The sequence below is a fragment of the Athalia rosae genome, chromosome 2, assembly GCF_917208135.1.
Source record: "Athalia rosae chromosome 2, iyAthRosa1.1, whole genome shotgun sequence".
NCBI lineage: Eukaryota > Metazoa > Arthropoda > Insecta > Hymenoptera > Athaliidae > Athalia > Athalia rosae.
In genome coordinates, this window is record NC_064027.1 from 7,701,494 (window position 1) to 7,725,316 (window position 23,823).

Here is a 23,823-nt window from a genome sequence, read left to right on the forward strand (position 1 = left end):
ATTGTATCGCTTGTTTTCATCGAAATTTTTCTCCCCGTCGAATATTCAGTTTTAATATCATCGGGGAATAATTACCCCGCTAACGAGCCAACGATTTCACGACTGAAACTGTGCCAACGGAATCAAGCGTACGTGATGCGGTGGTTCAGGCGATTATTCGAAGAACGTACGCGGCGCATTTTTTCATACGTATTCGGTAGTGTAAAGTCGAATTCACATTATGCGCGCGCGATATGCATGTGATTAGTTGTTTTTTTTTTTCATTTTGCTTTTTTACTTCTTTTGGCCGTCGGTTCTTTTTCGTTCAAAGAACACCCGACTTTTTCATCAGAGTTATAGGGGTACCCACCTATGTACACGTGTCCCTATGTTATATATACATTTTGAATACACCAAGTTTTAATAACGCGAAACGTTTTGTTCGTCGGCGGTGTTTGAGTGACTAATTAGGAGCTCGAAGCCCCTCGGGTTCGCACACAATGGTATACGAGGTAATTTTGTTCTCCCTTACACCATGTTCAAATTTCACCTCTTTTGCTACCGGCTGCATAGCCGGGCGTACATATCTATAGCTAACCAGCTAGATCGCGATGCCAAATCCACCGCTGACGTTTTCATTTTCGCCATCAAGTACTCGCGCTAATTCTGTACCAATGAATCCTTCGAATAACACAACGGTGCAGTTTGAACCGTAACTATGTAACCGCTACCTGCGGAGAACAACCGAAATTGGGTAACTGTTGAGAGTAAAATTTTACAAAAAATAATACAAACGCGGTTCGCTCGCCGTAAATGATGGATGAAACTCCGGATTGTTCGGTTAATCGAATAATTGTGTTTAGGTAGAAGAGCGTTTTTTCCGACCGCGGGATTCGTCTTTTTTGTGAATTTCTTTTTTTTCGTTCGCGATTCACGTAACGCAATAATTATATTTAGAAATTTCGTCGGCGTCTCGAGGGTCGAATTTCTCGGGCACGTAGTAACAATTAAAAGGATATAAGAAGTGAACGATATAAAAACGGGGTAATTAACCGTGGAACAATTACGGTAGTATAAGTGGTACAGCTTATTCGAAAAATATGTCACGTTTCTGTTTTTAATTCCTCTTTGTTGGGAGTTTCCTCACGACGCGAGGACGACAAACCGCGACCGCGTATATAATACCGAAACGCCCACTACCGGAATACCCATTTTCATAGGGATGAAAATGGAGCTTCAAACCCGACGAGCGACGCCGTAAAAGGGCTGCACAAAACACCCATCTCCATGGCGCTAGGATATCATAGGAGAGGGCGTGTACTCCTCTGTAAAATTACCGGATGAAAAATGGACGGGAAAACGCGCACCGCGCGAATATGTGTGCGTAGCAAAAAGGTCGCGGGGGAGAAAGAAAAAGAAAAAAAAATGAACGAAATACCCGTAGCAACTTAAAAAGTCATCTTCAAATCGCTCGCCATTCAGCAGATATTACACAACGATATCAGGCTTCCGCGCAACGGGTTCTCCCCCGCAGTTCTCCGTATGCATTCGGAGCGATGAAAGAATTTTTTACGCCCTTCCATAACTCTGGATTCCGTTACATTAATGCGGAGAGCTAACATTTTTCTGACGCGAAACAAAGAGAAAAAAAAAAAAACAAAAACAACAACGCGTACAAAAAAAAAAAAATGCAACTAGTTAGTAAAAAGAAAAGGTAACAAAAAATGAACGCGGACTAGCTCCCGCATAGCGCGCGGGTGGAATTCGTCAAATGCTTTATCTCCGCATTCCTGAGGGTGCTGACAAAACTTCCGGAGTGTTCAATCGCGTCCATCGGATCCGGTCTACCGTCGTTCGTTTACCGTACGTGTATCGTATGTACATACATACACCGCTATAGATTCGCTTGAATGCAACCTGAAAGGGGATCAGTCCGGTGAATGCGTACATTCTGCAGCTGCTGGCTACTCGCTGCTTTCCCGGTTGATGGAACTCGAGTTTTTACGTATGATGATCATTTTTATGATGCTTGCTTGAATCGACGACGCCGTCATTACGTGCATACAGGGGCTACGGCAAACGTGAAAGCAACGTCGGGCATTTTCATAATCTCTTTATTTCGAATTTTTTTTTTTTTTTTTAATTTCTCTACTCTCTCTTTAATCCGCAACTAGAGATTTTTCGTTCGCCGGTGTACGTATATACAGCTACGGAGCTTACAGTTTATAATCCGTGATAAATTCTAGCGGAAAAGTTGCAACTTTTGATTAATATTTTCTGCTTATCGCGAGACAATACTGGAGCACCTGATTAGCTGCTACATAATTCCATGACTATCTACTGTAAATCTACGAGAATAAACAAAAAATTATTATTATTCTCCTCCCGATCCTTCCGTTAATTTCTTTCTTTTTTTTTCTACCGATGGGATTATCCAGAAGACGAGAGAACCCGATGAAAGATAAATTTCCTCGTAGGACTCGTACAGTAATAATAATGATGATAATTTATCTCCGTCTATGTTGAATTAATTGGCCTAGGCGTACACTCGTTTCGCGTTAATTAACAAATTAATGATATACGAAAGCTAAATGAAAGAGAAAAAGCACTTGTGGAATAAAAAATGGTTTAAAAAATTTGCGGCGAAGGCGAGAAGTGCGGAGTTAACGGGGGAATCTTTTGAATATTCAAAATATAATTGCTTAATTCGGGAGAATTATAAAAGGATTTCGTGTTTGATATCCATCCTAACCAAACATGAAATGCGGATAGATAACACGCGGCGTACCTACTCCGTAACGATTCCGCACGCGCGTGCAGGCTGTATAAACGGACAAATGGTCAAAGGACAAATTTTCTTAATGTACTCTCAACACGCCACAGTATTGCCGGTTGTATCGTTTGATGTATATTGAAATCTCATCTAAATTCATGACACTGACGGGACCTTATCGCGAAATTGAGAACGGCCATGAATCGAGGCGTTCGCGATTATAATATATGCACGTACACACGACACGCTGACGGATAATCCTGGAGAGGCTAATGAACACGTGCGAGCCGTATCAAGGCATTTGATCAGCCGAGCATCATGCGGAAGTAACCGTGTATAGGTACGTACGTACGTACGTACGTAGGTACGCACATGTAGTCGAACAAAGACGCGCGCGTCAAATTTATCCAGCGATACGGGCGAATCGAAGGCGAAACCGATTATTAATCGGAGATCCCGCGGCTACCGAGGTTTTATAATTCGGTAAGTGTGGAGGTGAGATGATTTTGGCCGTAGTGGCGAGAGGGGATGAATCGGGGTTATCTCCGAGAAGCAAGAGTACGCCCCGTTGATTACTATAATCTGCGAACTTTTCGTTAAGTATTTATCAGTGCTCGGCAGTCCCCGACGTCGGGTTAGTGGAGGGAGCCGCGGGGAGAAGTTCATTCAGAACGGTGGAATACGGATTTGACTGATTCCAAACTTTCCTTCTTCTCGTCCCGCTTCCTTTATTCGCTCGTCTACTTTACCCGCGAGCTTTTACCCTCCCCCTTTTCCTCTCTCCTCCGCCCTTCCGTTCCCTTCCATCCCCCCAGAAATCGGCTGACAAGTCGCCGGAAGGTCTGTTGTTCCCGTACGCCGATATCAAACCATTGACTCACCTTCGACTATGATCCAGCTTACTTCCGGTGTGTTAACTCGTGATACGCCGGCTACAGGTATAGGTAGGCAGACGTTCGACGACGACGACAATTAGTATATACACATCTCTCCCTGGCTCTAAGGTCGCTCAAATTGAATTCGAGATCGCAGCTTCGCTACCTTCGGATGCGATCGACGCAGACATTATTTTCGAACACCTGATTACACCGTTTGAGAATATCGCCGTGTTCAACGATCACCCGAACAGCGGGTTGGAAAGAGGGGGGCGCGCGGATATCAGTTAGGCGAGTCACGAAAAAATCGTAAAACTCAAAAGAAAAGAAAAAAAGAGGAGCGACACGGCGAATGAAAAAAACTAAAATGAAATAAAAAATGAAGAATAAAGGGAAGGTTTGAGAGCGACCCCTAAAAACGTAATACTGTCGCACGAAAGCACAATATGGCGTTTTTGGTAGAGGAGGTCGGCGAAACGCGCCCGGCTGTTGGACGTTACCGAAACCTTTCCCCATTGTAGCCGGAGTTTAATGGTTCGAAACACACCGAGCTACGAACCTCCGCGACCGGCCTGACCTCCGTAAAAAAAAGAGCTCTCGCTACGCGCTGTGATTAAAGATTAAAAAAGTCTTCCGGAGCAGCCAGCTAATATCTGCAGGGCTGAAACTTCTACCGATATTGATTACGCCCCGGCAATAGCTGCGAATTGCACGGTGATCGATAAAAATATTAGAGCCACTGGATGATATTGATGCGACGGCGGTACGGTGGCGGAGAAAAGATTGTGAAATTACGAATGGCGCGGTTCGGATTATTCCGTTGATATCTTACAGAACGGGAGTCTAAGTTCAGCACTTGGATAGCGGTGTTCGCGCTCTATAATAATGCCGCAAGTTGAGCGCCGGATTATCGCGTGCTCCATTTACTGGGAATCGGAAATCTAACAAGAGCTAAAACCGCGTAACGAATCGTCGTATGTGGAAACCCGAGGAGGATTTATTCGCAATATCCATTGATCAAACAAGAGTTCGAGTTCCCGCGGACGACTCAGACAACTTCCCTTATAGATTTAAGATTTAGAGGCTACGAAACGGTATACATAATGGTCGTTAAGTATTAGTCGATACTTTCGAATGTGATAAGAACTTCCACCCTGCGGTGACAACGTCTTCTTTCCTTTTCCGTTTCTTTTTCTTTTTTTTTTATTTGTTATCCATATCGAGATTCGATAAGGTAATACGCGAGAAGTACCTGAAGTCAGCGAGGAAATTCCCGAGGGCGATTATTCAAAGAATAAAATTCTACTTTCCACGTGTGGACTTTAATTGTCCACCTTGGTTGCTCTGCAGGTCAGCACGCGATAATCCGGAGCTCGACCTAAATTATATTCCGGGTAAACACATCGCAGCCCCATTTTTCGACGTTCGCCAATTATACCGTCGAAAAAAAGAGGAGAAGAACAAAAAATTAATTCGCATAAAAGCATCGGGATGGGATTTCCACATTCACGTAAAAGTCCGCCTCGAAATATTTCGCGTCATTGAAAAAAGAAATGAGATGAAAAGAAAAAAAAAAAAAGCGAAGAAAAAATGAAACGGAGTAGAAGAAGGATATATCATGGTTTCCTTGATGCTACGATCGGATCTCGGTATCCTTTATAAGGACTTTGGTGGTGCACGCTCGGTTGACTAACTGAATTTAGAAATTCATTTTTTACGGGGCGAGTCAAAACGGTGACGGCGACGCATTACGTATAGTAAACGAAGGTTATGTAGGGAGGGTTTTGCCGCGTCAGCAGGACGTACGCCCTGGCAGTTTTCTGTATCGTTTTCATCGCAGGCTCAAAATAAACGAGACGTTTTTTGACTGAGAGACAAAAAAAAAAAAAAGAATAAAATCAAATAAAATAAGGTTGAGGAAAAAAAAACATTCACAAAGACAAGATTGGAAGGGAAGTTTTTTCGGCGAACCTTCGCGTCGCACTCGTTTACACCCTCCGGGCGCCGTTTACCCAGGTAAATTATTCTTTCGAATTCAGGTATACGTGTGTACGCGTTACATCTATACGCGATTCGTAGAGCAAAACCCGCGTGTAAAAGAAAGAGGAGTGGCAAAAAAATGGATAAATAAAAAACAAAAGGAATTGACATTCAGCGAACGTTGCTTTTTTCTTTTTTTTTTTTTTTTGTTTTAACTGTCCTCCGACGATTACGGGAAACAATTTCCCGGATATGGGAAAGTTGTCTTTTATCCCCGCAGACTTCGACGGCACGCCAAACGATCTATAGATAAAAGAGGATGGGTATGAGGATGGATGGGAAGCGCGGAGAAGCGGCGGGGTTGGCGCAACCGAACGCGTAATAAAAGTTTGACGTTAATGGACGGTAATAACCGGAATACCGATCCATGCATTTAAACGGCATTTTTAACGCACGGATAATACGATAAATTATATAATCGCGGCCCTCGCTAAGTGGTCAGCATTGACGTCGAATAAAGAGAATTAAAAGAAGAGAAAAAAACGAAATAAATAAAAGGAAGAAAAAATCATAATCACCGATTAATTTAATCACTGCTGCAACCCGTCTTTCAGCTCTGAAAAATGAAAAACGGAAAAAAAAAAGGAATAACCGGTGAAGCAAAACAATCGTTTGAAAGGATGGAACAATGTTTGCATTACCGTGAACGTATCGATGATGAGTAGATGGGTTCATGGTGAAATTTTGAATCATTATCAAATATCGCCAATTATCGGTGTATTTTCATCCTGTAACTCAAGCTTATTCTCGTTTCCAATTAGAACGATTCACCGAAATTCAATTGCACCAAAGTCCGGGTATAATTTCAAGAATTCCGCACATTCGATATAATGCATGATACAAAACAACCAAATCTTCCGCAAATGATGATCGAATCGTCCTTACCGTTAATGATATCGAAATTATCCGGGTAATGAAGTTTTTTTTTTTCAGAATCCTACTACCCGTCAATTTTCATATACATAACGCTCGCACTTTCAAAGAGAATATTTATACAGGAGGCTTAATTGGAGTGTGTCAAGGCTGATTCGACTTCGTTACAGAATATTATTAATCAATATATTTTCATTCGCCGTGTACGAGTTTCCGGCTGTGCGAGAGTGAAGATTCCTTTCGCAATTATAATGCTTACCTACTCCTCCGCGAAAATGGGGGCAAAAAAAAAAATTATCAGATTATACGAACAATTTTTTCATATTATCCCGCTAAGTACGGTTATGAATTCTAAAATATTAATCGATTTTCATGGGAAAATGCTCTTCGGCTCGGAGGCGTGTAGCAGCGAATCCGAGGAGGAGGAGAAGGAGGCGAGGCGAAGGTGAAAAAGATATTTCTAAACGACTTTAATCCTGAAACGTTCATTAAATTAAACGAGGTGATTTCTGATGCTAATTAATTTAAATAACACCATCAATTTCCATTTCCTCGACGAGCTTGCGGATGGGCAAGGCTTTTAGAAGACCCCCGAGATGTGAAATAAAAACAGATCGCTGTCTGAGAATTTGATAATTGGTCTATTATTCTTTTTCAGACCATCGATACCCTCGACGAACGAAAAAAAAAAAAAAAAAAAAACGAAAAACCAACGAACAAAGATATCCCCATGTGAATATTACGCGCTGTTAGGGTTACGGTTAAAACAAATAAAAAAAAATAAATAAAACGAGACCATTTTCACGTACCGCCAGATGTGCGGAGCACCCCAAATGAGAATTTAACCGAGTTCGATCTCGCCAAAAGTGGTATCCCAAGTGACCGACTATATATACAAGACCGACAATAAAACATTGCGGCCAAGATTACACCGGAGTTTTACCAGTTTCTACAGTTTCTCCAGCATCCAATGTTTTATCGCGATAGCCACCACGTCGCCACTGCGATTTCTGAACTGCTATTTTATAAGCTCATACACGTACACCTACACCTACATCTATACTTCCGTCGGTTCACCTACGTGTACGCGTATACGTATGTGCGGAAATAAAGAAGAAAAAAGGGAGTATAAACGTAGCGACGAAAGAATGTCCGCAGAAATATCGTGGCTCGTAACACCCCGCGCGCCCTTCGTACACCGCATACATGGGCTAAAAATAAAGGGTGTACCAAACCAGATAAGAGTTGGACGATAACGTGCGACGGAATGAGAGAATCATTGTTCTCGCTCTGATATTTCTGGGGCGATATATTTTCTCCGATCACATATGGACCCGGTAAGATTTTTATATACTCTTCCGGATTAGAAGTACCGATGTGCTCCGCGATGCATGGGTATACCGACGTACCGATCTTACGCGGAAAGCTTGCCAAGTATTATCCTATACCTTCGGCAAGTACTGCTTTTATGGGAGGCCACAAAAAGATCGCTCCGAGGGAATGAACGCGGACGCGGAAATAAAGGGGGTGGGGTGACGGGAATACCGACGTAGGGAATATATCGACGGTGTAGAGTTTGAAGAAATGAAATTGCTCGAGTCTTCAGCCGCGAGTATTGCGCTAGCTGGTTCGTATCGTTTCTGCCTGAGAAATCAAATTTCTCGTCTCCGGTACCGCTGGCACACGTGTGCCTCCGTGTGTCTGTATAACGTAAAGTATGATTCCACATAACCACCGGAATTCATCTTCCTTCGATTCGGATCTCATCCGTTCTCGGTTCTCATTTCTCTCCCAATTTTCATGTCCCTCTCGCCGGATACCCTTTTTTTCTCTTCGTTTTATTTTCATCCTCCTGACACGAGTAAAATGTCGGTGCAAATATTTTTCACCTTGTGATACACATACGTATGTACATTAGGGTGGGTTGAAAAAAAATTTTATTGCTAAAAGTACCCCAATTGATTAATTATTTATTCAGAAAACGAGTTGACTATCTCAAAATATCAAGTAAAAAATTCTTTCCACCTAATGATTACTCGATCGATTGCATGAGTAGATGATTTTGGCTTTCAGATTTGGATTTCGGAGCTGATTATACGTGAGATTACTTTTGAAGAACCAACGAAAAATTCGATTTTAGGTCAAAAAATTAAGTATTTTAAAAATCGATCGTATGACACCTTGTAACGCATTTCGGTCTCAGGAACACGAATCCGTAGATCAAATTCAGCTACGAACCTAATTTATGAATAAAATCCATGGCCACGAAATCACGTATTCACAATTTCAATGGATCATCAAATTCCGATCATTCGTTCTCGAGATACAACGGGAAACGTGATGGCGGGTTACGTAGCCCGAGATTTCATATTTTAGCGGGCTGGACTTGAGCGCTCTCTATCTCGTTCGTCTTTCTACCGCTTCGCGGCGTATCGCCTCGCGTCTTACGCTCCCACCACGCTGAGCTTTCTCGCACCAAAATCTATATGTAAAAAACATTGGGCAAATGCAGTCCGCGCGGAGTTCGGTGTCAAGCTCCGGCTCACCCAATCACAAAGAAGTTCCCATCTCCCAATGAGACTTCATACTTTTAAACGTGCTTCGGGCATCTTGACCGACGGCACGTGCCAGATTATAAACATAATTTATAGCTTTATAATAGTTTAGGAGGTGTGAAATCACAGTCCTTGTTTTTTTCTTGCTCCCATTGTGAGCAGGTGTCAGACGAGCAGTCATCACCTGATTAAGATCTTGTTCACACCTCATAAATTACCCCTTTCATCCACCTGATCGGCGGCATCCCTTTGCGGCATTTCTGCGAATTCTAGGCAACCGCAAACCATTTAAGAAAGTATATATGTGAAAATTCAGTATTTAAATGGTCAGGGTATACCCAACGAGTTCATTTCTGTCCATGAGGCCATACTGAAGCTAAAGTCCTTTAGTACAGAAACAGAGGCACCGAGTGTACATCAAAAAAAAAAAATTCCAAATAAATTTTTAAAAATTGATCGTATGGCACTTTTCTGACTATTTTGACCTCAGGAATCCGAATCTGAAAGAAAAATTGACCTATCTCTAAAATTGACCGAGTTATCGCCAATTTTCAGCTTTTCGAGGTCAAAAATAAAAAATTGATTTTTTAGTCTATATTAATGTAATTTGAGCCCAGGAATCCGAATCCGAAAGAAAAATTGGTCTATCTGCAAAAATGAACGAGTAATCGCCATTTTTAGGCATTTTTCAGCATAAATTTGAGGATATCTCGAGGGGAAAATTTTTTAGCTCAATTTGGACAACGGATTCGTGTTCCTGAGGTCAAAATACGTAAGAAAAGTGCCATACGATCAATTTTAAAAAATAAAAATTTTTGGCCAAAATTTGAAAAAATCGTAAGGGGTACCCCTTGGAAAAATCTAAAATTTTGACCAAAAATTTTTATTTTTTAAAATCGATCGTATGGCACTTTTCTTACGTATTTTGACCCCAGGAACACGAATCCGTTGTCCAAATTGAGCTACGATTTTTTCCCTTTGAGATATCCTCAAATTTATGCCAAAAAATGCGAAAAAATGGGGATAACTCGGTCATTTTTGCAGATAGACCAATTTTTCTTTCGGATTCGGATTCCTGGGCTCAAATTACATTAATATAGACTAAAAAATCAATTTTTTATTTTTGACCCCAAAAAGCTGAAAATTGGCGATAACTCTGTCAATTTTAGAGATAGATCAATTTTTCTATCAGATTCGGATTCCTGAAGCCAAAATACGTTAGAAAAGTGTAATACAATCCATTTTCAAACTACTTTACATTTGGCCCAAAAATCGATTCTTTTTTTGGCTTTTCAAGGGTAATCTCAGGTATAATCAGCTCAGGAATCCAAATCTGAAATCCAAAATAATCTACTAATGCAATCGATCGAGTAATCATCAATTATTCGCTGTTGGGAGCAGAAAAATTAAGACATATCGATTGGTTTTAGTAGACCCACTTTGATTCGTCGCAATCCATGGATGGGTCGAAACATTCGAATTTCTTTGTTTACGAGGGGGCCCGAGCTTAGCTGGAGTCAGGTAGCCACGAGCGAGGGGGTTTGTTGTGGGGCGTCACCTCTGCTCAGCCCCAAAGGTCACGTCTCACAACAAAGCGCTACGCTGCTGGCTACGCTACGCTAAAATCTGAAATTTCACCGCGTTTCTGAAATGTTGGAGTTATCGGAAATATTTCGCACATGGTACGTTTGGGAAAATATTTCTTCTATCGAAAAAAACAACGCAGCAAATTATTAACGCGTGTGGGTGCGCGCAGGTCTATAACGATATAATTTGGTAACATCCGAAGCTCGCGGGGGTCCGTAAACATATCCGAAAACAAAGGCCAACCTCATTAGGGCTCGGTTATGATTGGGGTATTCCTGGTTTGCGTGGGTCGTCGTCGTCGTCGTCGTCGTCGTCGTCGTCGTCGTCGTTAAGCTCTCGGTCGGGTGCGGGGATGAGGTTGCAGCGGAAACACGACTACTAGGAGTACGAGTTCGCGTAGCCTTGGGGAAACGCGGGGCCACCCCGGGAAAGGTGGAAGAAAGTGTAGAGCGAGGGGCGGTAAGGGAGGCGAGGGGACGGAGGGAAGAAGGGAGTTGACCCACACGTTCAACAAAAACAATTAAGTCGGAAGCAATTAGAGCGCCCCAGTGTTCGTGGCAGGCCCAGAAGAAGAAACCCCGCGGGAAACCGACGGGGAACCTTCGTAGATTCGGGGAACCCGAGAACCAAACCGTCGAGAGTGCGCAAGAACTAATCGCTGGGAATAATTTGATTAACGCAGACGTGTTTTCCAGCCGGGTGTATATATAGGTATACGAACTCGATGTAAACCGCAGGAAATGTTCGCGTATAATTCCATTCAAGATTCTCGTCTTCCCAACTCTCGGCTCTGTACCTTCTGATCTCCGTTGTTCGCCAAAAACTTTTCTCCACAGCTGCGGGTGGTGAGGAAGTTTTCACGGGAATATCAGCTAGTATAATACTTTTACTCTTCCATTTCCCTCTTTTTTAGTTTTATTTTATTTCGTCTCATTTTTTTTTTTCTTCTATTTTTTTATTTTGTGTTGTAATTCATCTCGCCGAGTCTTGAGCAGAGATGAGACGGGGATTCGCAACGAATGGGAAAAAGACGAGGAGGGAAAAAAAAAAGGAGCGAACAGGGATAAAGTGGGTAAGGGATTAATACGTTCTTGCAGACTTGTTACGTCTTCTTTTTTCGAGCTTTGAAGCCTCAACAAGTCCGTTGAAGCTCAGGGCCGGTTTTACCGAGAGCCTGCATTGTTCACGTGCCCATTATTCACTTGGGCTACTTTTTTGAGGATGCTAGAGACTCGACTCGCTATGCTCATTCCATATACTATACGAAGTATCGCGCGACGAGAAACGCCCAGCATTTGTGATAATGATAAAATCCACTCTTTTTCATCGTACATAATTTCGCCGCAGCCTTCTTCGTTATCTGGATGATATTTTTCAGGTGTACGCGGCAAAAATAATTTCTCCCCTTCACAAATATCGAACCGTCAATGCTTCCCCATCGACGTTGATCGCCGAATAATAATTCTTACGGAGGGCGCACCGCGGGTATCAGCGGTCCGTTTACCGTATGCGGAGAGAATATAACCATATAACCACGTACAAATGGCGCGGATGAAATTTCAAGCTCGTCTTTCGACCTGCGCGACCGTCGGCATCTCCTGTCTAATATTTATACAGTTTATTCCTGAAGTTGTTCCGTCTAGAATTCCCGCGCGTGTACATAGGTTGTTCCATCATTGAGCGGAATACCGAAATACTTGAGCAGGTAAATATTTTCATCCCCAGCCCACCTGTGCACCGCCGACTAAGCAGCGACGTACGAACGGATCATGTCGCGGATGAAAATTACTTTACACGGATAAACGGAATCGAGTTCGGAAGTGAAAAATAATAAAAGAACCGACGTCGAGGAATGCGAAGGAACTGCAGATTCTTTATAGACTCGTGACGCTCATTGCACTGTACTCGAGGGATCAAACGAGGAGAGACGTATTGAAACGGTGAGATTATCGCGTGAATCTATACGGATGGTAAAAATTCCCGTGGAGAAACGCCTCCCGTGTATCGCTCGAGGAAAAATCCGTCTTGTTTATACATCACGTGGGAATAAAAGAGCATTAAATTTTTCCGGCTGAATATATACAGTACAGAAGCCTCCGACGACGGTGCAGGTAAACTTCGGGGAATCCAAGGTACGAACAATACGAACTAGTCGCGTGTGGAACGGTGTTTTTTCAGGATGCGATGAATACACCGGGTTTCTTTTTTTTTTTTTTTTTTCTTCTCATATTTTTTCCTTTTTTCCCCTCGACATAAACGGAAACAAGCGTTTCGAGGGATCGATACCCTCCGAACGTTGCAGCGAGGATAGATCCACAGGTGATCTTTCAATTCAAGTTTTCTCCTCAACGTTAACGCTCGGAAAATACCCCATCCCAACCGCCCCTCACCCTCTCTCTCAGGGGCGGCGCTCTCTGCAGCTTCTTTTCTGACACATCTCCCATTTTTGTACTTGGAACAAAATCATAAAAGTTTCAGTCGAACTCCCGACGGACTCGGGGGTAGCTGCGCTCACCTCGGTCCAGAAAAATGTTCAGACAGGTGGTGGTGTGTCGGCTCTTTCTCTTTCTCTTTCTCTTTTTTTTTTTTCTTTTTTTCTCTTTTTCACGTACACACTTCCCTCGGCTGTACGTGTGGAATACTTTTATCTTTTTCCGCATCCTCACATACGAAGAGGGTGTTGCCTAACGGTCTCGAGCTTTCCGGGCAACCATTAGCGCCAGCCGGGCTGCGAAATCAGAAAACTTCTTAACCTAATCCGCGGAACGAGAAAGTCCCGAGCAAACGCGAAGCCGCCGCGTCTTTCGAGCTACCGCGCTACCCAATTACCCCTTTTTTCCCTGCAACCCCCGGCGGCGTTGGCGCGTCGCCTCGCGGTCAACGCTATTCGCTCTACCGGTCGAAGGTTTCAGCCGGTATGCGTGCAGTCGTCGAGGATCCCTCGGGACTGACATCTGCCGTGGACCGCCGCCTACCCTTTGCTCCGGCTCGCGGATGCGACGGGATACACGTGTTACGTGTACACGACGTTCCCGGACAGTCGCGTGGAAAGTTCTTGTCACGGCTGACAGTTTGCCTGATTTCGTTTCAACGGTATACCGCGGCCGTAACGCCTTACTGCTGCTATTTCAGTTGTGCGATACCGTCAAACGCGGCGAAACAGACGGACCATTTCGGCGGGGGTAACATCTGCGGCTATCCCCGTTATTCGAATTACATTCCGATCCGTAATATCACTTGGAAACTCCGAGCGAACCGGATACCGCCGATATTCGCCGTAAAATTACCGGCGTACGACGTTCGTACCGATTATACGGGAAATTAGGGACTCGGTATCCACGTCGCGCGACCCCGTTCCACCACGTTGTTCAGCCTCCTCGTCTATGTGGAGAATTTTTTTTTATTCAATTTTTATTTATTTTTTATTTTTCATTTTTTATTTTACCTATTTTAAAGAACTTCGCGGATTTTTAGGGTCTCTCAAATTTGCATGCAAAAAGCTTTTCCGCATCGCCCATGTATAAAAGTGCAATTTCGATTCGCTCGGGTCTTTGCTTCGTACGCTCCGCTCGCTCTCTCCCTTTTTCCACATACATATATATATATATATATATACATTTCCTCTCTTTTACTCTCCCGATGGCGCCGCTGGTGCAGTCCCTGCATCGGGTATGCATGTACGACTTATTGGTATGCCGAGGAGTTTCAGCCTTTATCCTTTGTCCTCTGGACTGGCGACCCTCCGCCCGAGCCATTCTCTGACCTCCGCACACGCCTATTGGCGACATCCACTCGTACACATAAGTAGGTAATATACATGCATGGCACGGACGTGCACATTTTCGCGGTACAACCGCGGTCGGTACAGTTAGATGCAGTTTTTTAAATGTCGAAGACTGTTGCTTCGTCCGTTACGTTTCCGTTTGATCTTCCCTTCGGTCGACGTGCATTTTCTCCCTTCGACTTTATCTCATACCATTCACGTTTCATCGGTCAGCCTAAACCGCGCCGTCTACGAATATTCAAATATCCCCGCAGGCGAAATTCGCGACGTCTACACATCGACCCGTTCGCCGGCTGTGTATCGCCTCTGCAACCCCAAAGTCAATACCCGTTTACCTTCCAACGGACGCCCTATAGAGCGTCTGCCGAATCGAACGTATTGTCGCATCCCGACGACCCTCCTCTTCGTCTTCCTCTTTGATCTCTGGTTGATCGGTTCGAAGAAATATCACCCACTTACTGCGTACCCCCAACATCTTTACGTCACGTTTCTAAATCACACTCATTGTCAACGTTGTATGTAACCGTATCGGCCATCGCGGTGCACAGTCGCGTTTCGTTTTTCTCCCGCTGTCGTTTTTTTTTTTTTTTTTTTTTGTCTTTTGATTTTATAGCCAATACTCGAATTCATTTGAGACACGCGTGAAAGGAGTTTTATTTTCTGCTTGCAGAGTGTTTACAACTTGCTAGGAGAGACGCTTTCCAGGCTGCAGCAGTATGCGGAAGCTGAGAGATGGTTCCAGGCTAGTTTGGCCAGTCAGCCGGACCACGTGCCTGCGCATATCACTTACGGAAAACTCCTAGCTCGCAACGTGAGTTTCCTTTGAATTGGTTTTTTTTTTTTTTTTTTGTCGTCTCGCGCTTCGCCGTTCAACGCGAACAATTATCGCTATCGTACGTAGATTAGAGGGCGGAGAATTTATCAGCGTTCGGAGCCGTAATTCGCGAAACACGAGTTGTTAACAGCTGATTTCGCTGGTGCAAATACGGCGAGCATCGATCTTATCGACTTAATCGATTTCTTTGATTTCTATATCCGACAACGCCGCGGGGCTCCGGGGGTTTGTTAGTTTGTTCGCCGATAACGCTAAACCAACCTGAAACTAAAGATACGCTGGGATTTAGGAATTTCACGAGAAACGAGAGGTGGAAATAGTCGAACGCTTGTACCCAATTCCTGCAGGCTAGCGGAGAATTCCGCATTTGTTAGCTCGTACGATTTTTGTTTCTAAAAATAGAGAGAGCAAAAAAAGAAATAGAATTACACGGTGAATGAAATTTAAAAAAAAAAAACTCGTCGGAAAATGGTCGTTTCCTTTTCGTGTTTCAGACGAGCAGAGTTTTGGAGGCTGAAAGATGGTTTCTCAGGGCGCAGAGATTGGCCCCTCAAGACTCCAGCGTCTACCATCATTATGGTGAGTATAATCAACCGTCGAGTCTTTGTTCATAATTAATAATCAGCTCTCCGGGTGACTCCATAGATTTTAACGGGAAAAGCAAACGTTGGTTAAATTCTAATTGCGCTTACTGTGTGTGCGTGTGCGTGTGCGCGTGTGCGTGGTAAATATATGTATATTACATCCAACGGGTCGGTGACCTAACTTAATCCTTTCCGCTCGCAACTCCGGGTCTGCCGGGTCGTCATATACCTACATCCGAAACTTTTCACTTCCCTCGTACAGAAGACGCTCCCAGGTGCCACATTTTGCACGGTTTACTAGGATTAAAGTTCAAGAGAGAATAACTTTGTCGATATCACTTCGGTACCAGCAGCACCAGCAGCAGCAGCAGCATCAGCAGTAGCGGCGGCGGAGGCGGCAGCGGCCCCACCGACTATACACACGTATCGAGTTAGTCAACTCAGCTGCAGGTTTACACGCGTGAAACGTGAACTGAACACCTCCTTATACAGAAATAGAATTTCATTAACTTTCGGAAAAATCGAATAGTTCGAAGCGAACGATTGGTTCGAACTGCTTCTAGAAACTGCGAGTCGAACTTTCTGGTCATTAAGGTCGGGCACTCAAACTATTTTCTTATTTCCACCACCTTATATACGCCGATCCGTTGGACAGCTTTTACGAAAGAAATTCCCATCTACCCAAGTTCGTTCGATAATCGATTAACGGAATGTCGTAGGTAACTCACAGCCGAATTGGCAAACAGATCGGAAAATATAATAGTTTTCGTCATTTGCATTCGGAAACTTTTTTCACGCTACACAGTCGAGCGAACGGATAAACTTTTCGATTCGAAGGAGATATCGTCCGCTGTGTTTCGATCGATCAAACAAAGAGCCTCGAAATGAATCCGCATTATTTGACTCTTTTTCTTTTTTTTTTTCTCTGTTTTTTTTTGCTCAAAAGTTGCAATTTATTCGGGGTTAATCGACTCGATAGCGCGACGAACTCGCGCGAAGACTTTTCAGGTGATGATCGATCGATTCAGGGGGTTTTCGATACAGTCTTAAATTAGTTACCCGTTGACACTTCGACTTTTGTGTGTTTGTCGCTCCGATCCTTCCGCGGAACAGTGAAGACCGCGGTGCTAAATAGGTATTCGGGGATACGTCGCTCCGTCGCGTCGTCGCCGTCGTCCTCCGTTACCAGAGTAGAATTTCAACGAGACGGGTGTATATGTATGGCGGTAACCTGCCTCCACGTATTAAATTGGCTAAGTTTCTCACGCTCTGTCCCCACGCTCAATATTTGACCGTGTCGTCGAAAGTTACGAGAGGACACGGACAGGAATCTATATGGTACAGGAAGGTGAAAAGCGGAGTTCCGAGTAGTCGGGAGGCAACGGACAGGTTACGGGTACCGAAAGTCCGTCGAGAGTCACCGGCTGAGTCGCGAACGTCATTTAAAAGTGTCACATCGCCCGATAAGGGGAAGAAACCCCCGAGTCCCTCGCCTCGTAAATGCTCCAAAAAAACGTATCGCAAGAGGGAAAAGGGAACTTTGTTCGCTTGACCACGTCCAACGTACGTACGAAGGAATTGATCCGCATTTGACCGATTAACACGAACAATTTTCAAAATTCATCCGATCTCAATGAATTGAAGTTTTTTTTTTTTTTTTTTCTACAATCTGATTTGGACCGGCATTTTCGATCGGTCGATTATACGTAACGATCGCCTAGAAAAACAGGATCGTAATTTCTATGCAAAATTCCGCCGCGAGGTTTCCCCGATGGGTGTACGAAGGGGTTTCTAAAACTTGGCAGAGATTTCGCGACGCTCGCTTTATTAAATTATACATCCGGGTTATGAGGGTTGTTTAATTATCCACGTGTGTATACCCGACCCTTACACCCTAACCCCGTGCGCTATAATATCCTGTGACGTACTTAAGTGTACATACGTAGAAGAGAAAGGTAAATACGCTAACAATAAGATGCTAAGCTCGTATAAGCGCGTGAGTGCCAATGGCACCATGTCGATTCGCGCCAGCTGTATTGTCGTCGTCGTCCCCTTGATTACATTCGCGATGGTTACTCCCACCTATATTCCCGGGGGTTGCTGTAACGCTTGTTCCTGTTGCCGTTTAATTAATTTTCAAATCGTTCGCTTATTCCCAACAGCTGTATAACGTACATATACGTATACCTGCACGATACGTACACACCCCGCGTATCCAGGTGTACCTCGACGCGAGGATCATCCGCTACGTGGGATAAAAATTATTACTTTTATTATTATTACGTTTTTATATAGCAGCGTTGCATACAGAAGAACCGGAATATACGCGTGGCTCGCGATATTAAAAATGGGATTAATGGCGAAATCAACAGCGGGACAAATGAACGCTTTATCGCCTGCCGTTCGTTTAAAAATTTTACCACTTTCTACCGCCGCGATGCTCGATTCGGTATTCGATGACGACGAGATAAAAAGCAATTATTACCGAAACGGATGAAAATTGATAACAATGAGCACTTCGGACCGATGGAGGAAAAAAAAACCACGACGCCAACTACATCTTGATACGATTAGAATAGAAAGAATTGAAATGATTTTCTCAAGAAACTTGCGAGGAAAAACTTTTTGAACTCCGAGCAATTCCGTAACGTGGGTACTTCTTTCTGCTATTGTTTAAACGCTTTAAAACCACAACTTCGAACGTATTACGTACATACCTGTTACCTTGTCAAATTTACAGAAACAGAGGAACGCCGAGGAAAGCCCGGTGTCCTAAAATTGACGAGTCAGCAGCGGAAATTTTCCACTTTTCCAAAATTTCACTGCAGGTGAAAAATTTTATATTTTCACCGCGTAATTAAGGCGACGCTTTACAGTTTGTGTAAATATTTATGAACCACACGCCGTACTTTAATCCCTTGGAAAAGTACAGTAATCTTAAACTAGTTTTACAAGTACATTAATAAGTATCTAATTACCTTCCGAGTTGATTTAACCTCAGACGTCGGCGGATCACACGATGAATAGTAAACATGCTGTTTGATTCCACGTTTAATAAACTTAATCAAAAGGTATATGCACGACCCGAGTGTATATGGTGCACAATCTGTGTACCCAAGCATACGAACCCGGATCGAATGATTACTTTTCTGCAAGGTGAATTTAAAATCAAGATTGCTACGTACCGAATGGAAAGCATCGCCGATTTTTCCGGCGATGCAGGTTTCTCCGCAACGCGAAGTTACAACGTGCAGAGCAGTCGCGGGGGTCAGGTCATCCGGTTCTCGGACGAAAATTGTTGAATAAATAAGCTACACTAGTACCTTACAAAGTCTAGCTTATGCAACCGTACGTAATGTGCGCATGGCATAAAAATCGGAGAAAGTAGACACGGAGACGTTATCGTAAATCTTTTATGGCGGTTAATGCGCTTCGTGGAAGACGAGATGACGCGAGAGGAGAAAATCGTTCGGGAACCGTGGAGAAAAAAAGAAAAAAAAAAAAAAAAAAAAGAAAAAGGAAATCCCGAAAACGAAAGGGAACGAAAAAAAGCTCGGGGCTCGGACCGCCGGCGAGGTTTTTTGAGAACGTCGCTCGTTTTTCCGGAGAACACAAAAATATTGACCGAAATTGAAATTCCTAGCGTGTGCGGCGGGGTGTGCGGCGGTTGTAGACATTCCGAGGGAGTTCTCCCGGCGGAGGACGTCGAGGTTGTCACCCATCTCCTTGTTTATTCACGTGCGCGCGCCCCCGAGCTCCAGAGGTCTTATAGCCGCACTAGGCCAGCCATGCGGGGGTTGCATTTTGTTCGCTTTGAGCCGGTCCTTCCGATGCCTTGGGAATTTTAAACTTGGAAAAACTTTTGCCACGGCATAAATTTCCGTGGGCGAGCTATTTTTTGACGTCGGGAATCAACTTCTGCGAACGAAATTCACTCGACGGCTACCGGTAACGCGCGCGCAGAGTTAGGTATACGGGACGTGTGGCGGCGCGAATTCGGAAGGCGATCAATCGGGCGGTGATGGATGATCGAATTAATTCGATCGATAATTCGTTTGGAAAATTGAAAAATTTAGCTCGTCGTGCGGAGAGTGAGGAAATTAAATTTCCCCACATTCCTGTACCGCGGACGCGTGTAATATTTATCGATCGGTCGAGGCCTGATTTCGGGAATTTTGTTCGAACGCGCGATCGTCAGGTGTACACGCCGAAAATTGAGGTCGGGTGAAATTATCCGTATCGCGGAGCCGAAGAGAAAGAAAAAAAGTAAAAACTAAATAAAATAAAATGGCTCGATGTAGTTTCAATCGGAAAATGTGAAAGGTGTTGATTCGAGACTTCCTTTAGTTGAGTGCTTCCAAAGTTCTCGCGCGGAGTAAACTATCGGGCAAGTGTAAGTCTCCGTAGTGATTTCTACCATCTCTATAGACACAATTTAGAAAACCCCGCGTTCGAATTCAGATCGCTGTACACGCCGACTGGCTCAACTTTATCATCGCGCTACTTTCATTCGATTTCTCTATTATGCGCCAGATTATTACCCGGGAATAGAGAGGGCGACGAAAGGGGTGAGCGAACCATTGTGCGGGCCGATATCAGATTTCGAAAATATTACGCTTACGTGATTTACGATTCAATCTTGAATCGGGGTAAAAACCTTGCCGACAGAGTACGACTGTCCATTTTATCGATTTTTCTTTATTTCCTTGATTTTATTTTTCGAAAACACCGCCCCAACGGCTCGATCACGGCCGATTAATTAACGTTCACTTTGTTTTTTTTTATTTTGTTTTTTGTTTTTTGTTTTTTCGGTTTCGGCGAGAATGAAAAAATAAATAAATAAATAGACCCTCGGTGGGCACGTACCGGGGAGGGTTCGCAATTTGCGGTGATAATAAATCGTTTAATTCTCGTCTCACCGCGAGGGTATCATTCGGTGAAATCCTTTCAACCGACTCAGCGAAGCTTCCGGGACACCACCCCTTTTTCGTTCAGAAATTCACGTACTATAAAATCCCACGGAATTCAGCTCGTCGCCACCACATGGTAAACTATATATACATACATATATACGTACATAGTTTATGTACGTATACGTACACGCGCTGTAAAACCAGCGAACGATCTTTACCCAAGGAACGTGGGGAAATATTTGCTGAAAAATTTCTAGACAACCCGTGGAAAGTCATACATGCGGCGGTGCGGGCGGGACGAGGGGTTGCTGGAGACTTTTTCAAACTGGGTACATACGAAACGTGTTGCGCAGCGGAACAGTTTCGCACGAGCACACGTATAAATATGACACGTGAACACGTGCGTGTACACGTATGTCGTACGTACGTACGTACATACCGAGGGGCGATAAAGTCGAGAGCATGGAAACACCCTCGACCAACGCCGCTTCGCCACTCCATACTCGAGTCGATTAAGAGAACAAAACGGAGATGAACAATGCGCGGTTGTTTTTGTTGCTTTTTTTTTTGTTGCTTTTCTTTTTCTACCGTGAAAACATTAATTCAATTGCATACGTAACACTCGGGTTACCTAAGTTAACGCGTTAGCAACGTTTTTCGTGGAGGAATTTTCAACGTTGCGCGTGTGTGTGTAGGTAAAACAACGCGCAGACACTCGTCAACCGCCCATAGGGCGTTGTCGCCGTTCGCTGTTTTCCGCGTGTCAACGAGTACGACGCGTTTCCTTTTCAACGGGACATTCTTGAGATAGCCCGGCGTTAAGAGCGAATGCTAGGGTATGCGAATTCCAATTTCACACGGCTGGAATGTTACCCGAATTCCATGGGGAATACACGTTTTGTACAAAGTTGATTTTAAGACCGGTTGCCGCTCGCGTTAGGATCGAATCAGACGCGCTTGTAAGATATATCGTCGAAGGTCCCCGTAAAATCTGCTTCCCCGCGACTTAAATATTTTCGCCCGACTCCGGCTAAGCGAACGTAGGGTGTATTATTTATCTGGAAACCGATGGCGCGACCGGAGGCGAAGCTCTGTTTTTCGGAGCGCAAATCCGATCGAACGTTATATACGGAGCACCTTAACCGAACGAACGAACGATTTAAAGGTGACTCTAAAGAAGTGCATCCTTCGCCCCGCTAAATCCTGCATCTCTATCACCAAGAATCTCTCCTAAGCTCGAACCATACGTTCGACTGTCGAATCATGGCCGTCTCTCGATCCTGTCAATACCGCGCCGCTGTGAATCACCCACGAAAATAGGTGAATTTATTTCAGTACCTCGGAGGGGAGCGGAATTATTTTACACGCCCCGAAATTGCTTACGTATTTCACCGGGCGTAATTTTTTCTTTTCTTCCGAAGAACCACGGCGAATAACCGATGTTCCTTTTTCTTCTCTCGATTTTCCAGGTGTGTTTCTCTCCTCTCAAGGGCGACTGGCCGAAGCCGCCGAACAGCATTTGAAAGCTGCGGAGCTTTCGCCGAAGGATTACGAACTGGCGGTCGCCGGGGCTTCCGCCCTGCGTCAGGCGGACCGTAGGAACGAAGCCGAAAGTTGGTACAGACACGCGGCGGGCTTGCGCCCGCAGGAGGCAAGAAGTCACACGAACCTTGGGGCGATTCTGCATCTCAACGGTAAATACAAACAGGCAGCCGCTGCCTACCGAGAGGCCCTCAGATTGCAACCGGGAGATGCGACGACCTTGACCAATCTACATAAACTGGCCGCTCTGTTGGCGTGACCAGTAATCCTTCAATACAAATGCAAATACAAATCCCTAATAATGTACTATATCTCCCGTTCACATATATTCCCTAATTCTCCCGGTATGATAAATTATTTATCCATAAGTATCAATGATCGTTGTACTAAATGTACACTAATCTGTACGCCTGCTATGATATATACAGAATAAAGCTTCATTTATTTTTATCTAAAACTGTCGATTCGCAATGTTTCATGTTTCACGTTTCACCGCCAAATCCCGCCGAGCCCCGATTCGAACCGAGGGGGCGGGAAAAATATTTCAGGGAATTCGAGCGACGGGATGGAGCGGGAGACGCCCCATTTTTCCAATGAAATAAGTGAGTGAATGAAAAAAAAAAAAAACCAGCAATTACAAAGCGGGCAAATATATATTACCGAGAATAACTGCATTCGGCTGTTTGCATATTATTAATGTCGCAGGCATTTGCTCGAAAGCAGTAGCGGAAATATTCAAGTTTACATTCACGTTACGTTCCTGAGCAAGTACCTTGCCTGGGGCGCGATACCACCTGTCGCGTCCCGACCCGCTGTGCAAGCACTCGACGTCGGACAGCCCCTGCACCGTCTTTATTCCGCTAAATCTAGCTTCGTTATCTCGAAAGTTCAAACATCCCGTTGGAAACGAACGAAGAATGAAGAGCTCTTCGCGGGGCGAACCACCACCCCCCCCCCCTGCGGAAAAATTTAACCCTCGAACATGACCCGTTGCGGTTTCCGATTTTCGCTCACAATACGTATGTACATCGATTGTTATATCTGATTCAACGCGAACTTCGACACTACATCCGAAGCACGTATTTCGACTGTCTGTTTGAACGAGGTACGTCACGCGGGAAGATGAGAAGACTTTCGAACTCGCCAGGGTAGTTGGTCTTTGAGGGGTTTATTTTACCTTACCTACCCTGCGGCTAGAACATCGTTCGGTAAGTACAAAGGCGTACCGCGCCGTACGTATATTCGGCTACAAATTTCAAAACAATCCGGGAAATTTCCTAATCTTCGTGTTTGACTTTCTCTCGCTACGACGGAGCCGTTTGTACGAGGTGCGGGGTTGATGGTCGATCGATGGAGGGCGCGCGGCTTGAGTTTATACGAAATGAGAGGGGAAAAAAAATAAAAGAGGTAGACAAAAATGAAGGAAAGGAGGAACGGGTAGGAGGGCGTTCGGGATTGAAGACGGAATCAGCTCGGCAGATGT

At 44.3% G+C, this 23,823-nt stretch overlaps 1 protein-coding gene across 5 annotated transcripts in view; it reads left to right on the plus strand.

The window, feature by feature from the left end:
- The window catches only part of LOC105686657 (protein O-mannosyl-transferase TMTC2-like), a 215,454-nt gene extending 192,657 nt beyond the window's left edge, over positions 1 to 22,797 (plus strand). For 4 of the 5 annotated variants that reach the window (XM_048651503.1, XM_012401689.3, XM_048651504.1 and 1 more), the window contains exons 8-10: positions 15,137 to 15,277; positions 15,796 to 15,880; positions 22,268 to 22,797. In XM_048651503.1, the coding sequence (XP_048507460.1) occupies positions 15,137 to 15,277; positions 15,796 to 15,880; positions 22,268 to 22,599 (558 nt within the window). In that variant the 3' untranslated portion in view covers positions 22,600 to 22,797. The remainder of the gene's footprint in view (positions 1 to 15,136; positions 15,278 to 15,795; positions 15,881 to 22,267) is intronic. The other variant, XM_048651505.1, reaches the window with a different exon arrangement.
- The last annotated feature ends 1,026 nt before the right edge of the window (positions 22,798 to 23,823 follow it).